The 14,420-nt window shown below is 33.6% G+C and overlaps 1 protein-coding gene across 3 annotated transcripts in view; it reads left to right on the plus strand.

The window, feature by feature from the left end:
* LOC134715166 (S phase cyclin A-associated protein in the endoplasmic reticulum-like) overlaps window positions 1–14,420 on the plus strand; it is a 72,380-nt gene that overhangs the window by 11,873 nt on the left and 46,087 nt on the right. The window contains exons 2-10 of one of the 3 annotated variants that reach the window (XM_063577140.1): window positions 217–340; window positions 3,685–3,944; window positions 5,041–5,144; window positions 9,942–10,067; window positions 10,677–10,864; window positions 11,195–11,952; window positions 12,279–12,455; window positions 12,774–12,846; window positions 14,197–14,320. In XM_063577140.1, the coding sequence (XP_063433210.1) occupies window positions 217–340; window positions 3,685–3,944; window positions 5,041–5,144; window positions 9,942–10,067; window positions 10,677–10,864; window positions 11,195–11,952; window positions 12,279–12,455; window positions 12,774–12,846; window positions 14,197–14,320 (1,934 nt within the window). Of the gene's footprint in view, window positions 1–216; window positions 341–3,684; window positions 3,945–5,040; window positions 5,145–7,876; window positions 7,941–7,985; window positions 8,072–9,941; window positions 10,068–10,676; window positions 10,865–11,194; window positions 11,953–12,278; window positions 12,456–12,773; window positions 12,847–14,196; window positions 14,321–14,420 lie in introns of those variants that run through there. The other 2 variants (XM_063577143.1, XM_063577142.1) reach the window with 2 other exon arrangements.

Below are 14,420 nucleotides of genomic sequence, written 5' to 3' on the forward strand. Positions count from 1 at the left end.
TCCTTTTGATTGTAGCTTACACATATTTATGTACAAGGAGAACTAGACAGGTACTGCCAATTGTCAATGGGTTCATGTGCTAGATAATGTTAAGTGTTTTGTAAATACATGTTTTATATCATGTGTACTTGGTAAATAAAAGAATGATAAAAACAACAGAGGGGATATAAAAGAGAATTTTTATGATATAATAATATAGGTCAATTTCATTTACAGACATCGAATTATCATAGAATGAACAGTCATGATAGAGTTAGAAAAATAGTGCAAGAAGAGGGAAGAACTGCTAGAAATCTTGTCATCTACAATGTACCTGTAGAACAAAGACGATCAAGCTCAGGTAAGTCATCAACAACGTACCTGTAGAGCAAGGATGATCGAGCTCAGGTAAGTCATCTACAACATACCTGTAGAGCAAAGACGATCAAGCTCAGGAAAGTCATCTACAACGTACCTGTAGACCAAAGATGATCAAGCTCAGGTAAGTCATCTACAACGTACCTGTAGACCAAAGATGATCAAGCTCAGGTAAGTCATCTACAACGTACCTGTAGAGCAAAGACGATCGAGCTCAGGTAAGAACATTGTCATCTACAAAGTACCTGTAGAACAAAGACGATCGAGCGCAGGTAAGTTATCTACAACCTACCTGTAGAGCAAAGAAGATCAAGCTCAGGTAAGGACATTATCATCAAGAAAGTACCTGAAGAACAAAAAGAATCGAGCTCAGGTAAGTCATCTACAACATACCTGTAAAGCAAAGAAGATCAAGCTCATGTAAGTCATCTACAAAGTACCTGTAGAGCAAAGACGATCGAGCTCAGGTAAGTCATCTACAACATACCTGTAGAGCAAAGAGGATCAAGCTCAGGTAAGTCATCTACAATGTACTGGGTGTAGAACAAAGACGATGGAACTCAGGTAAGTCATCTACAAAGTACCTGTAGAGCAAAGACGATGGAGCTCAGGTAAGTCATCTACAATGTATGTACCTGTAGAGCAAAGACGATCAAGCTCAAGTAAGTCATCTACAATGTACCTGTAGAGCAAAGATGATCAAGCTCAGGTAAGTCATCTACAATGTACTGGGTGTAGAACAAAGACGATGGAACTCAGGTAAGTCATCTACAAAGTACCTGTAGAGCAAAGACGATGGAGCTCAGGTAAGTCATCTACAATGTATGTACCTGTAGAGCAAAGATGATGGAGCTCAGGTAAGTCATCTACAATGTACCGGCTGTAAAACAAAGATGATTAAGCTCAGATAAGTCATCTACAACGTACCTGTAGAGAAAAGAAGATCAAGCTCAGGTAAAGATATTGTCATCTATAAAGTACCTGTAGAACAAAGACGTTCGAGCTCAGGTAAGGACATTAAAAGATGTCAAACTTTAAAGAGTTTTTGTAACTCCTGCTCGAAATGTTTTTCCACTTTTCTAGGGTGGTTGGGTTGGTGATCATGTCTTGACTCAAAAATCTTCTTTCATTCATAGCAACTAATTAATATATAATGTACATGTAGCTCAGTTTGAACAATTGCTTCTAAAGCTTAAATTCAAAAACCCAAATATTCCAGTCTAATCAAATTGTAAGATACATATGTAGTAGCAAGAACAACAGGTATGATATACCCTTGGAACATATCCAAGTTATGAAATATCTTAGTGGAAAAAAACTAATAGAACTAACTTTTACACCCTTATTTGTCATTGTTGCTAGAATGGATTCTTGACGTTATCTCCAGCTTATGAGTTTTGATCCCCTTTTGGTGTTTTCTGCTTCTTTTTTACCTTGCATATTTCTAGGTTTGTACAATCAAAGCTGTAGTAATATCATATTCATTTTCTGATACTTACCACTGTGTACTTATAATTGTCAAGAATGAGATCGTCATGGTTGAGTGGACTTCATCATTGTTCAAAGGTCATGAATAGTTGCCAATTCTAATATATTTGTGGGAAATTTCAAATATATTGAGTATTTTTACTGAAATTTAGTAATCTCCCTCTGTAGACTTGTTCCCAGGTTACCATGGTTACAAGGCATTCAACATGTACAACCTACATGGACAAGAAAAAAAGTTTGATGAAGCATTATAAAAGCTGACAAACTGTTATATTATAAAATAATAAAAAAAATATTGTTTCATGGGGTTAACACAAAATTGAGTATCTAATTAAAACTAACTACCGGTAGATATAATTTTGTTGCACTTGGGATAATTAAGTTATTACATGTAGTATTTTGACTCTCTATTATATATCCACTCATTTTAGAGTTTGAGAAATCCTGTAATTAGAGTATCAAATTGATTTCTGGGAATGACTTAATTGTCCTGAAGCTCCTGTTTAATTAATTATATGTACATTATAATCCTACCAGATAAAAGTGGTTGTCCCATAACAGATCCAGATGAAACACATCAAATGTTTGTAATCAAAGGCTTCATTGCCATACAAAATCTTCTTATCACCATCAATATTTTAATTGAATCAAAGCACATTTTCTATTTCCTCATTTGCATATGAACTATGACTCCTATTCCAATTTGGAATAAATTGTCTTGTATTATTGTTTTGGTCTATTGAGACTTCTCCTGTCCAAATTAAATTACTGTTTACTAATTTTGTCTATTGATTTACATGGGATACTTATATGTAAATGTTCGTAGCCTATCATTAATTGATGATATCCATAAATTCAGTAGAGCAAATAGTCGTAGTTCTCCATCATAGAGATTTGTTTTATTTGTGGAATTTAGTTATCATTCTTCATGAAAACGAAAGGTCAGTCTGTCTTTGTATTGATTTAAATGTTGTACATTCCAATTTTCTATTAGTTGTATTTCTTGAATTGTAAATTATGTAATTGTATTATAACGGTAAAGAAACATGGTTTTCAAAAAATCTTCTAGAGACATAATATAGATTTATAAAACTACATATATACTTATTGGCTTGCAAAAAATCTATATTTACTGTTTATTTTGCATGTACATGTATGTACAATGTATCAGTTTATTTCCAATCTTTGCCATATACCGAATATCAGGTTGATGAAAAAGATACCAGGAGCTCAATGAAAAACTCTATATTAGTAACAGATCTAGATCTTGATCACACAATGGCTAAAAAAGGTAGAAGGGGAAAACAACAATCTACAAATAACTATACAGAAAACAGATTGTCGATGTATACAAATCTTACAAAGAAATAAACAGGGATAAAGTTGTAATTCAAGTGTGGGTAGTTCCTGTTCCACTAATGCACCCATCCTGTTCCTCAGGACAAGACAAATTCCAGAGTAATAACCTCTCATCGGTTGTATAATATGCTTACATTCTTGGTTCTTTGCAGTCTTCATGTATAAAATAGAATATCTGTTGATGTTGTGCCTATGATCCCAATATCACATTCCTCTGTATTTATCTATGGTCCCCTGTTACTTAGTGGAGAAGCATACAATATTGGAATTGTTTCTGATGCAAAGAAAAAGTATGGCAGTCTCTGAACTAGTACATATTTTTATTAAAGGGCCAGCTGAAGACCACCTCAGAATGCCAAATTTTCTCTGTGTGTTAAAGACCCATTTGTGACCTTTAGTTGTTAGGTCGGGTTGTTGTCTCAATGACATATTCCACCATTTCCATTCTCGATTTATGCATATTTTATATTATCTTTACAGGACAAGGCTACCCTGGTAGACCGAGAAAGCTTTCACAGAAAGATAATCAACAAAGACCACAAGCTAAACACAGACCATCATCATTAGAGGACCAATCATCATATAAACAAGACCTAACTAGATCTCCTAGATCAGATGGAGGGACCAGAAAGAGTGATCGGAGGGCCAGATACTGGAAATTTCTATTTGACAATCTACAAAGAGCTGTTGATGCTATTTATGAAACATGTGAACAAGATGAAAGTGTAGTAGAATGCAAGGTACAGTTGATCAGAGATAACTTTAATCATTCAGTTAAAGTTTAGTAAGCAAAAAACAAATTATTTTATTGTTTATTGGTCAGCAATTATTATTATGACTATTTATCTGTCTATATGGTTTTCATAGGTATTTAAAGCAGCACAGAATTATGATGTTTTACTTCATTGTGTTCTGATCAGAACTAGATTCAAAAGAGAAAAAAAAAGATATTGTGCTAAAATTTTGTTCACCAGTCTGCTCATTAAAGTTATTTAAATATCATCTTGGAAGAATCATATTTGAAATTTTGGTATGGTGTACGTATAAAGCAGTTTATCCTATCAATATTAAAAATACAAATTTCATATTTCTGGCTACTGTGAATTAATAATTATTTGTGAGATACCATTTGTTGTGAACATTGTAGGTATATATGTAACCATAAATGTATGTTAAATGAAGTACACATTTTCTAAAGGCTTGTATGCAGACTTAAGCAAAACCACAAAATGAAATATATTTATATCCTCAATAATAAAATGCTTCTTTAATCCATGAAAAATATGAATTCATAGTAATAACCTGAAAATGGTACAAATGACAGTTGATATGGAGTATACATCAATGAGGCAGTAACAACATAAAGCCCCTCGAGGTTAACCTATAATATGCCAAGCTCTATAAATCTCCCAGAATCAAAACAAATAACTGACACCAACAACAAAAAATGTTGTTTAAATGACCCAAAACAATCATATATAACTACAGACAACCACTGATGAATGAGATTCCTGACTTTGTATGCACATTTTTACTTAGATAGAATTTCATGTTTGACCATTTGATTTTGAGCATTATAGTATAGCTCTGTTTTTTATCCAGTTGAGGAATGGAACAAGTCTAAGTATAGTCTCAAATATTTTACATGTCATTTGTTAATTACATAAAATTGATACTGGACAAATTTCCATTAAAGCTAGTTTAAATCAAATTAACCAGAATATTGCAGTATAACACAGATGATATCAGAATAAAGTGTATTTTATGTATATTAATTTAATTAGCATACCAGAACAAGGTGTATTTGATGTATATTAATTATCCAATCAATTTTAGGAAGTTATTATGATGCTGGAACAAAGTACCAATGATTTCAAATCTCTAATAGACAGAATGCATCTAATGAAAGCTTATGATGATGCCACAAGAGAGGGGGACAGGTAAGGAAATCTACAACACCCCTCCCCCTCCCCCTTAAACATGCTAGAACAAAGTACCAATGATTTTAAATCTCTAATAGACAGAATGCATCCAATGAAAGCTTATGATGATGCTACCAGAAAGGGTGACAGGTAAGAATATCTACAACACCCCTCCCCCTCCCCCTTAAACATGCTAGAACAAAGTACCAATGATTTTAAATCTCTAATAGACAGAATGCATCTAATGAAAGCTTATGATGATGCTACCAGAAAGGGTGACAGGTAAGAATATCTACAACACCCCTCCCCTCCCCCTTAAACATGCTAGAACAAAGTACCAATGATTTTAAATCTCTAATAGACAGAATGCATCTATTGAAAGCTTATGATGATGCCACAAGAGAGGGGGACAGGTAAGGAAATCTACAACACCCCTCCCCCTTAAACATGCTAAAACAAAGTATAAATGATTTTAAATCTCTAATAGACAGAATGCATCTAATGAAAGCTTATGATGATGCTACCAGAAAGGGTGACAGGTAAGAATTATACAACACCCCATCCCCTGTTAAACATGCTGGAACAAAGTACCAATGATTTTAAATCTCTAATAGACAGAATGCATCTATTGAAAGCTTATGATGATGCCACAAGAGAGGGGGACAGGTAAGGAAATCTACAACACCCCTCCCCCTTAAACATGCTAAAACAAAGTATAAATGATTTTAAATCTCTAATAGACAGAATGCATCTAATGAAAGCTTATGATGATGCTACCAGAAAGGGTGACAGGTAAGAATTATACAACACCCCATCCCCTGTTAAACATGCTGGAACAAAGTACCAATGATTTTAAATCTCTAATAGACAGAATGCATCTATTGAAAGCTTATGATGATGCTACCAGAAAGGGTGACAGGTAAGAATTATACAACACCCCATCCCCTGTCAAACATGCTGGGTCAAAGTACCAATGATTTTAAATCTCTAATAGACAGAATGCATCTAATGAAAGCTTATGATGATGCTACCAGAAAGGGTGACAGGTAAGAATTATACAACACCCCATCCCCTGTTAAACATGCTGGAACAAAGTACCAATGATTTTAAATCTCTTATAGACAGAATGCATCTAATAGAAGCTTAATTATGATGATGTGACAAGTGAGGGTAACGGGTAAATATATCTACAACACCCCTCCCCCTATTAAACATTCTGGAACAAAGTACCAATGATTTTAAATCTCTAATAGACAGAATGCATCTAATGAAAGCTTATGATGATGCCACAAGAGAGGGGGACAGGTAAGGAAATCTACAACACCCCTCCCCCTTAAACATGCTAAAACAAAGTATAAATGATTTTAAATCTCTAATAGACAGAATGCATCTAATGAAAGCTTATGATGATGCTACCAGAAAGGGTGACAGGTAAGAATTATACAACACCCCATCCCCTGTTAAACATGCTGGAACAAAGTACCAATGATTTTAAATCTCTAATAGACAGAATGCATCTATTGAAAGCTTATGATGATGCTACCAGAAAGGGTGACAGGTAAGAATTATACAACACCCCCATCCCCTGTCAAACATGCTGGATCAAAGTACCAATGATTTTAAATCTCTAATAGACAGAATGCATCTAATGAAAGCTTATGAAGATGCTACCAGAAAGGGTGACAGGTAAGAATTATACAACACCCCATCCCCTGTTAAACATGCTGGAACAAAGTACCAATGATTTTAAATCTCTTATAGACAGAATGCATCTAATAGAAGCTTAATTATGATGATGTGACAAGTGAGGGTAACAGTTAAATATATCTACAACACCCCTCCCCCTATTAAACATTCTGGAACAAAGTACCAATGATTTTAAATCTCTAATAGACAGAATGCATCTAATGAAAGCTTATGATGATGCTACCAGAAAGGGTGACAGGTAAGAATATCTACAACACCCCTCCCCTCCCCCTTAAACATGCTAGAACAAAGTACCAATGATTTTAAATCTCTAATAGACAGAATGCATCTAATGAAAGCTTATGATGATGCTACCAGAAAGGGTGACAGGTAAGAATTATACAACACCCCATCCCCTGTTAAACATGCTGGAACAAAGTATAGACAGAATGCATCTAATAGAAGCTTAATTATGATGATGTGACAAGTGAGGGTAACGGGTAAATATATCTACAACACCCCTCCCCTATTAAACATTCTGGAACAAAGTACCAATGATTTTAAATCTCTAATAGACAGAATGCATCTAATGAAAGCTTATGATGATGCTACCAGAAAGGGTGACAGGTAAGAATATCTACAACACCCCTCCCCTCCCCCTTAAACATGCTAGAACAAAGTACCAATGATTTTAAATCTCTAATAGACAGAATGCATCTAATGAAAGCTTATGATGATGCTACCAGAAAGGGTGACAGGTAAGAAATATACAACACCCCATCCCCTGTTAAACATGCTGGAACAAAGTATAGACAGAATGCATCTAATAGAAGCTTAATTATGATGATGTGACAAGTGAGGGTAACGGGTAAATATATCTACAACACCCCTCCCCCTATTAAACATTCTGGAACAAAGTACCAATGATTTTAAATCTCTAATAGACAGAATGCATCTAATGAAAGCTTATGATGATGCCACAAGAGAGGGTGACAGGTAAGAATATCTACAACACCCCTCCCCCTCCCCCTTAAACATGCTGGAACAAAGTACCAATGATTTTAAATCTCTAATAGACAGAATGCATCTAATGAAAGCTTATGATGATGCCACAAGAGAGGGTGACAGGTAAGAATATCTACAACACCCCTCCCCTCCCCCTTAAACATGCTAGAACAAAGTACCAATGATTTTAAATCTCTAATAGACAGAATGCATCTAATGAAAGCTTATGATGATGCCACAAGAGAGGGGGACAGGTAAGAATATCTACAACACCCCTCCCCCTCCCCCTTAAACATGCTAGAACAAAGTACCAATGATTTTAAATCTCTAATAGACAGAATGCATCTAATGAAAGCTTATGATGATGCTACCAGAAAGGGTGACAGGTAAGAATATCTACAACACCCCATCCCCTGTTAAACATGCTGGAACAAAGTACCAATGATTTTAAATCTCTAATAGACAGAATGCATCTAATGAAAGCTTATGATGATGCCACAAGAGAGAGGGACAAGTAAGGAAATCTACAACACCCCTCCCCCTTAAACATGCTAAAACAGAGTATAAATGATTTTAAATCTCTAATAGACAGAATGCATCTAATGAAAGCTTATGATGATGCTACCAGAGAGGTGACAGGTAAGAATATCTACAACACCCCATCCCCTATTAAACATGCTGGAACAAAGTACCAATGATTTTAAATCTCTAATAGACAGAATGCATCTATTGAAAGCTTAATTATGATGATACAACAAGAAAGGGTGACAGGTAAGAATATCTACAACACCCCATCCCCTGTTAAACATGCTGGAACAAAGTACCAATGATTTTAAATCTCTAATAGACAGAATGCATCTATTGAAAGCTTAATTATGATGATACAACAAGAAAGGGTGACAGGTAAGAATATCTACAACACCCCATCCCCTATTAAACATGCTGGAACAAAGTACCAATGATTTTAAATCTCTAATAGACAGAATGCATCTATTGAAAGCTTAATTATGATGATACAACAAGAAAGGGTGACAGGTAAGAATATCTACAACACCCCATCCCCTATTAAACATGCTGGAACAAAGTACCAATGATTTTAAATCTCTAATAGACAGAATGCATCTAATGAAAGCTTATGATGATGCCACAAGAGAGAGGGACAAGTAAGGAAATCTACAACACCCCTCCCCCTTAAACATGCTAAAACAGAGTATAAATGATTTTAAATCTCTAATAGACAGAATGCATCTAATGAAAGCTTATGATGATGCTACCAGAGAGGTGACAGGTAAGAATATCTACAACACCCCATCCCCTATTAAACATGCTGGAACAAAGTACCAATGATTTTAAATCTCTAATAGACAGAATGCATCTATTGAAAGCTTAATTATGATGATACAACAAGAAAGGGTGACAGGTAAGAATATCTACAACACCCCATCCCCTGTTAAACATGCTGGAACAAAGTACCAATGATTTTAAATCTCTAATAGACAGAATGCATCTATTGAAAGCTTAATTATGATGATACAACAAGAAAGGGTGACAGGTAAGAATATCTACAACACCCCATCCCCTATTAAACATGCTGGAACAAAGTACCAATGATTTTAAATCTCTAATAGACAGAATGCATCTATTGAAAGCTTAATTATGATGATACAACAAGAAAGGGTGACAGGTAAGAATATCTACAACACCCCATCCCCTATTAAACATGCTGGAACAAAGTACCAATGATTTTAAATCTCTAATAGACAGAATGCATCTAATGAAAGCTTAATTATGATGATACAACAAGAGAGGGTAACAGGTAAGAATATCTACAACACCCCTCCCCTGTTAAACATGCTGTAACATAATACACACTGATTATCTTATGAGGATACTTGCCAAAAAATGCTTCCTTTCAGATCTTATGAATACCTTTTATGAAATATACATCTAAGAATAATGCATATAGTATATTTTATTTTGAGAGGTTAAAAGATATTTATTTTACCTTTATTTCATTATGATTACAGAATATCAACTTAAAGTCAAACTTTTTAATTGTAAATCACCTTAAAAAATATTTTTTGCAATCCAATAAAAGTAAATTTCTTTGTTTGAATTTTTCAGACCAGCTCCTATAGCCTGGGAAGTAAGAAAGATGTCTCCTGGAAAAACAGCACATTCTCAAGTGCCATCCAGAAACTCACCAAGTCCTGCTCAGAGAGTTCTAGAGTTTAATGAGCCCAATAAAAGGTATAATCAGTCAACACTAAAAAAAAATCTATGACAAAGTAACGTAGAAATATTTCTTTAAGTTATTTTATTTCAGTGCAAGCAATACTGTCAAATTGATGTGTTCTTTCATCCTGCTATCATCAACTTGTGATTACGCAATACTCACAGTGCTACTTTTTTCAAGCTTTGAAATTTTGGCAGGCAATTAGAGAATATGAAAATGTTCTTCATAGTTTTCCAATTTTAAAATTGCATATCATTTATAGTCATTTATTTAAGAATTATTGAATTTAATTTTGTTACTTTGTAAAAATAATTTCCCTCCTCAGAGGTTATTTGTTGTTTATAATGGCACCTTCTTTACATCACCATTAGAAATTTTATTTCTTGACAGATGCATAACTTAACTTTAAAATGTGAATTGATAAAAAAATATATATATTCAGTACTAATAAAGTGACAGCAGATTGATATTAACGGAAAAATGTAAGAAAAACAAGTTGATGAAATATATGTTTAGTTCAATTATATCGAAAAGACATGAAACTGCAAGTTAATTCTATTGAATATGGTGTCCTACCTTAGTTAAAATTTGTATGCTAAATAGTTCTTGCTTATACATTTCAGTCCAGGAAATAGTTGGGCAGATAGAGTGAAGGGCATTGTACCTCCATCACCCTTGTCTCCAAGTGAAGAGAAGCTAAACTTGTCAGAAACTCAAGAGTCTCCTATATTAACTCTACCATCACCACCAGCCCATCAGAATGGATTGTCTGCTTCAGAACCAGATACTGATGGCAGTAACACCATTGAAGGTAGGAATCATTTATTCTATGTCTGCACAGTAATTCAGGCCAGAATTTATTAATACATGGAAAAAAGAACATGAAAAATGTTATCTTGCCTTGAATCCAACTTTGCAGTATTTTTAATTACTTGTACAACTTTATACAAGGTTAGAATTGTTATTTAAAACAATAAGGTATCAAGAAGATATACATATCTGCATTACAGTGACCATTACATTGATATATCCTTTTTAAAGGACTTGGCTTTATATTGTTTATAAATTCTTTCTTATCATTGTGAAATTTTCTAATTAATTCCTTACTTTTAATGATGACATATGATTACTTAACTTTCAGATGATGGTTGGGAAACAGTACAAAGGGGAAGTAAATCTAGATCTAGAAATTCCTTAGAAAATCTATCAACTGTTGGAAGGCCAGCTAAAGTCATTACAAGAACTCTGTCTGATCCCCATTCTCCATTGATCAAGAAAAATAAAGGACATTTCAATACAATGAAAAAATCTTTGTCAGATGGTAATCAGACTGTTCCTAATAAAAGTGCTAGGCATGATAGTGAGAAGGAAAATGAACCAGTCAAAGGTAGAAATGATGCAAGTAAGAATTCCTCACCAGCTATAAATAATACCAGCCGTTCCTATAGTGGGACTGTTAAAGGGACCAACACTCAAAGCAAACACGCTGTGATAAGCAATGCTAAAACTGTAAAGGACACAAAAACAATTAAAGAGAGACCGCAAAGTCTGACAGACTCTAAGGTTATAGCAAAAACTACAAGAAATATAAATAGTCCTAGAGGTGAAAATGTAAGGAATATCAGCAGTCCAAGAGGTGAAAATGTGAGAAATCTCAGCAGCCCAAGAGTAGATACTGCAAGGAATGTTAGTAGTCCAAGAGGGGAATTGAAAACAACACCAACATTAGCTTCAAAACCTCCATCTGGCAGTAAGATGGAGAGGTCTAGAGCAAGTCCACAGACCACTTTGAAGAAAAGTGAAACTGATCTTGCTAAAATTGAAACAAAAGAATTTCGCACAAGAAATATATCTGAGAGTAAAGATGATACTGAAGAAGACATTAGTCAAATTGAAGATGTAAGTGACAGTTTTCTTTTTTTACTGCAGACTTTAAATTATGCAAATTTAGGTTAATTAGATGTTGATTTTTTGTTGTTGTAAAAACAAGAAATATGTTATCAATTACCTAAAAAAGTCTCTCTTTTTGCACTTTTAGCACAGCAGAGGAGATTACATTTAGTGTTACTATTGTTTGTACATCTGTCTGTTCATGCGCCATATATAAAAAGTAATTGTATGTTCTTGATTTATGGTCAATAATTGGTTGAAATACATTCATATACATGTTGTAGTAAAAAATAAAAGCACGTACATTAAAACTGGCTTTTAATTTTGTATTTAAGGCTTTAGCATCTGTTATTGATGAGGAGAATGACCTGACTGATGAGTTGGTGAAGGCTCAGGAACAGGCTCTGGAGAATGTCATCCAGGAGGAAGAGTCCTGGCTCAAAGAACTGGCAAAGGAGGAGAACACAGTCATTGATGTGGAAACAGAAACAGAAACAGAAAGTGAATTAGGGGTTAGTTGTAAGATTATACATTTGGTAAAACTGGATAAATGACAATTTATTTCTCCTGAGGTGGTCTTATTTTATTAGAGGTAGAAGACTTTCAGTATTGTCACAGGTTTAAGGAAAAAGGGAGACAACTCATATATGAAAATTTGATTACAATATATTTGTTCAGCAACTAAATTTGTTCCTAGAAAAAAAGCCTAAGAAAATAAACTATGTGTTTAATTTATACTTTTATTTTATATATAATGATTGTTAAATCAGAAATGCATGAAAATGTGTCCTCCCTTTCAGTGTTAAAGAGTATTTCTTTGTTTATTACAGAACACAATGGGTTCCTCCTTAGACAATTCACAACAGACACTGGACTGGGATGCAATGGTCGCTCTCTATGAAGGTATACTTATTTTAACACCTTGTATATCCTTATTTCAATTTATAGATATAAGAATATTTGGTATGACTCTCCATCCAAGTCACAATGTGTGTAAAAGTAAACCATTATAGGTCAAAGTACAGTTTTCCAACATGGAACCTTGGCACACACCAAACAGCAAGCTATAAAGGGCCCAAAAAGAGACAAGTTTATAACCAAGTGTTTACATGTAATTTATGTGCATGTACAAAATATTGAGGTATTTATAGATGCACAATAACAGAAAAATGAAAACATTTATAATCTATGATACATCATAATTTTTGTTTTTATAATTTATTTTTTCCTTCATGAATTTACAAGTATCAACATATATTTATCTTGTCGCACAATAAGCAAGCAAGTGAAATAAATAAGCATAATAAGCATTCTCTGAACTAACACTTAGAAATCTATGGATTAAGTATAGTAATAACATTTTCATTCATATAGTAATATTACTGCAAGAAATATATGAGCATACATATGGTATGGTATAACAGTATAATTTCAAATGCTCATATACATACATGTTTAAATTTAATCAATGACCTTAGCCCAGGGGTTCCAGTACAAGTTGTATTCTGCCACACTTAAGTATTTTGAAGAAATATGTTTCTCTAAAATCAAGTTTTCTTTTATGTAATTTTGAAGACCTTTTACATTAGGTTTTATATCTTGCTTGCATCTTACATCTGTAAAAAAGTACTTTGTCAGTAAGATAACTTTATTCTTAATAAAATACAGTTTATCATTTTCATAGAGGCCAAAAATTACAATTTTCAAATTAAGTGGAATTTCGATAAGAACCTTATAAAAAAATCCATATACATAGATTTTGCCAAATGTTGTCTACAATAGGACAACCCAAAGTAAATGTTCTATAGTTTCAGGCTCTTCCTTGCAAAATGTACACAAATTACAATTAACAAGCTTCATTTTAAATAGTAAAGCATTTGTCCCTAAAATATTATGAATAATTCTATATTGAAACCAACATAACCTAGTGTTTTTTTACACCTTGGTAACACACAAGTGTATTTTATTTAAGCATTATATTTTCATATACTAAGACAGAAAACACATATTTAATCATATATTGCCCACTGTTAGATAAATGTCTATAAAGTACATAAAATACATTATTTTGATTTCCATTTAATAAAACCAACTTGTTCACTGTCTCACTGAAGGTCTTTTAAAGTCACGAGGATTATTGAATAGGCTCAATCAAGGATATGCAAATATTTGCTAGTTGTTAAATGTGCAAATAACTGCACAAAAGCCACCCAAAAATGTTATTTCTGATTTAAAACTGTAATATATTTTTAGAGGAGAAGGCAAGTGGAGTTAATAAATCTTGGGGAGATCTTGTAGAAGATGATGAGGATGAGGTTAGAACACCAGGACATGCTGTTCATATGCATGAAAAGCTATCATCACCTTCTCGTAAAAGGTAGACAACTCTTCTTTCTATTTTAGGCATTTATATGTAACGTATATTTAGAAATATCTGCTGTCATTTAGTAATTGAAATTCTTGAAATTATTGTAAAT

The sequence above is a fragment of the Mytilus trossulus genome, chromosome 4 (assembly GCF_036588685.1).
Source record: "Mytilus trossulus isolate FHL-02 chromosome 4, PNRI_Mtr1.1.1.hap1, whole genome shotgun sequence".
Classification (NCBI taxonomy): domain Eukaryota; kingdom Metazoa; phylum Mollusca; class Bivalvia; order Mytilida; family Mytilidae; genus Mytilus; species Mytilus trossulus.